Raw genomic sequence first — 2,676 nt, 5'->3', positions numbered from 1 at the left:
CGCAGGCTCAGCGGCCATGGCTCACGGGCCCAGCCGCTCCGCGGCATGTGGGATCTTCCTGGACCGGGGCACGAACCTGTGTCCCCTGCATCGGCAGGCGGACTCCCAACCACTGCGCCACCAGAGAAGCCCGGACAGTAGATCTTATGTTAACACACACACGCAAAAATAATAATAACAAATAAAGAGGGTGGGAGGAAACTCTTGGAAGTGATGGATATGTTTATGACATAGATTACGATTATGGTTTCTGGGGTGTATGCTTATCTCCAATCTCATCAAGTTGTATACATTAAATTTGTACTGTTTTTTTGTATATCAGTTATACCTCAATAAAGTTGTTCAAAAAGCAACAAGAGGGACTTCCCTGGTGGCGCAGTGGCTAAGAATCCGCCTGCCAACGCAGGGGACACGGGTTCGAGCCCTGGTCCGGGAAGATACCACATGCCGTGAGCAACTAAGCCTGTGCCCCACAACTACTGAGCCTGTGCTCTAGAGCCTGTGTGCGACAACTACTGAGCCCACGTGCCACAACTACTGAGTTGGACGTGGATAAGTAAGCCATGTAAACATGGCTAAAAAAGTTTTAATGCTACGATCAAATGAAATACAGAGAATTTAATCTGACTTATTTGTATGACGTGTATCTGTTGAATGAAATGAAATTTCAGGTTAACAGGAACAGTTAATTATTTAAGTGGAAAGTTCTCAATAATCAGAAGCATCACTGTATCATATTTACATATTAATAGATATTATTATTTATATTGTTATGTTATACTATACTATTATGGTATATCATTATACTAACAGATACAGCTGTTTTGTTCTAGGAAATCAGATAGCCAGTAATTAAAAGAAATCTGTATTGAGAACTAGATAACATGTTGAAAACCCTAAAGACGCTCCAATTTATTTATGTATTAGTTTATTTATTTATTTATTTATTTTCTTTATGACCTGAACTTTTTAAAAATTTTTATTGGAGTATATTGATTTACAATGTTGTGTTAGTTTCTGCAGTACAGCAAAGCGAATCTGTTATACATATACATATATCTACCCTGTTTTGGATCCTTTTCCCACATAGGCCACTACAGAGTACTGAGTAGAGTTCCCTATGCTATTCAGTAGGTCCTTATTAGTTGTCTATTTCATATATAGTAGTGTGTATGTGTCAATCCCAATCTTCCAATTTATCCCTCCCCACTCTTACCCCCTGGTAATTGTAAGTTTATTTTCTACATCTGTAACTCTCTTAGAAGGTCCAATTTAAAATTTTCTACTTTTTAGTAACTGGAACAGTACTAGCACTCATTATATACTCAATAAATACATGTTAGATTAATTAAATATTGAGCTTAGTAATGTGTGTGATCATTCTAGGTCAGCACATCAATTAGGCATGGACGAGAAGGTTAGACGGTTCAAAGACAAACTTTACTTTCTTCACAGGAAGAAGTTTATCTTTGGATCCTCTCTTTTTTTTTTCTTTCTAAAGATTCCAGTGTTCACAATCCACATCTGTATTTGAAGAACTCGTAGCTCACAGGCCTACATGGCCCCTGGAGGGTCTGGGCCCCAGGGCATTTGTGGCTGCACAGGACATCCGCCTGTCCCTCCCTGATGAACCCTCTGGGGCCCACCAACTCCTGCCTTGAAGCAGGTGGAGGAAGGGAAAGTGCAGTGGTGAATTCCTCAGCCCTTTTTTCGAGTAGAAGAGAGAAAAGCAGAGTTGCATTATGCTCACTTCCCCACCAAGAAGATCAGGCCTGAGGCTGAAAATGACAGTATGTGGAGTCCTGTCGCCCCACCTAAGATGACCTCCTCTCCTGTAACAGTGGTTCTCACTCCCAGAATTGGAATTAGGTCGTAAGGTATTAAAAGTGATTGGTGCCTGGGTCCCACCCTCCAGAGCTGCCTTACCTGCCTGGGGTGGAGATGCGGGAGGGCAGAGTCATCATACCTGTGGCCATGAAGCGGTGTGTGGCCAGCAGAAGCTGTGGAGAGATCTTCACCCTCATCTCCGAGTCAGAAAGCTTAAACAAGGAGAAGTCGTGCCGCTTCCTCTCCCTGTGTGGGACCCTCTGCTTTTTCCGATTGTCGGCTGTCAGGACAGGGGACACATTGCCGCTATCTCAGAATCGCTAATGGTTTTTGGAGGTTTCACCATAGTCACCTGAGACAGATAGTTCCTTTGGGACCACGGGGATTTCTGGAAAGTGTCAACTGTAGGTGACATCGCAACATCTCTTTCCCAGAGACTGGAAGGATGTGGATAAGGGATAGAGGGTGGGAGCTGCTGCCATGTCTCAGTGTTACTTGCACTGAAGTGGTGAACAGTGGAAAAGGGGAAGGCCAGCCTGGGGCTCCCAAGTTCAGGCTTCTAGGGCTGGCCCCCCTGCTTACAAGCTGTGCAATCTCTCTAAGCATCAGAGTGTTTGTGTGTTTTAATCTATACAATAAGGTTAGTTATTAATCATTATTTTTCTGCTCATCTCAGGAGTCTCTTATTATGAGACTCCAATCTGAACCTATCTGTGAAATGCTTACAAAAAGGCGTTCAAACACGAGGAATTTGCACTATTAGCCTCAAGGTCTTTGGCAGGGCCCAGGGGGTTTCTGCCTCTGCCTTTCTCCTGTCCCCAGAGCTGAGCTCACCTGGTCTCTTCCTGC

The 2,676-nt window shown here is 43.7% G+C and overlaps 1 protein-coding gene across 1 annotated transcript in view; it reads right to left on the bottom strand.

The window, feature by feature from the left end:
- The window catches only part of CNNM1 (cyclin and CBS domain divalent metal cation transport mediator 1), a 50,892-nt gene that overhangs the window by 26,728 nt on the left and 21,488 nt on the right, over positions 1-2,676 (bottom strand). Inside the window, exon 4 of the mRNA XM_007470321.1 lies at positions 1,967-2,107. Coding sequence (XP_007470383.1) covers positions 1,967-2,107 — 141 coding nt within the window. The remainder of the gene's footprint in view (positions 1-1,966; positions 2,108-2,676) is intronic.

The sequence above is a fragment of the Lipotes vexillifer genome, unplaced genomic scaffold (assembly GCF_000442215.2).
Source record: "Lipotes vexillifer unplaced genomic scaffold, Lipotes_vexillifer_v1.1 scaffold916, whole genome shotgun sequence".
NCBI lineage: Eukaryota > Metazoa > Chordata > Mammalia > Artiodactyla > Lipotidae > Lipotes > Lipotes vexillifer.
Note: the sequence above shows the minus strand (reverse complement) of the source record. Positions and strands in the feature narration are given on the sequence as shown.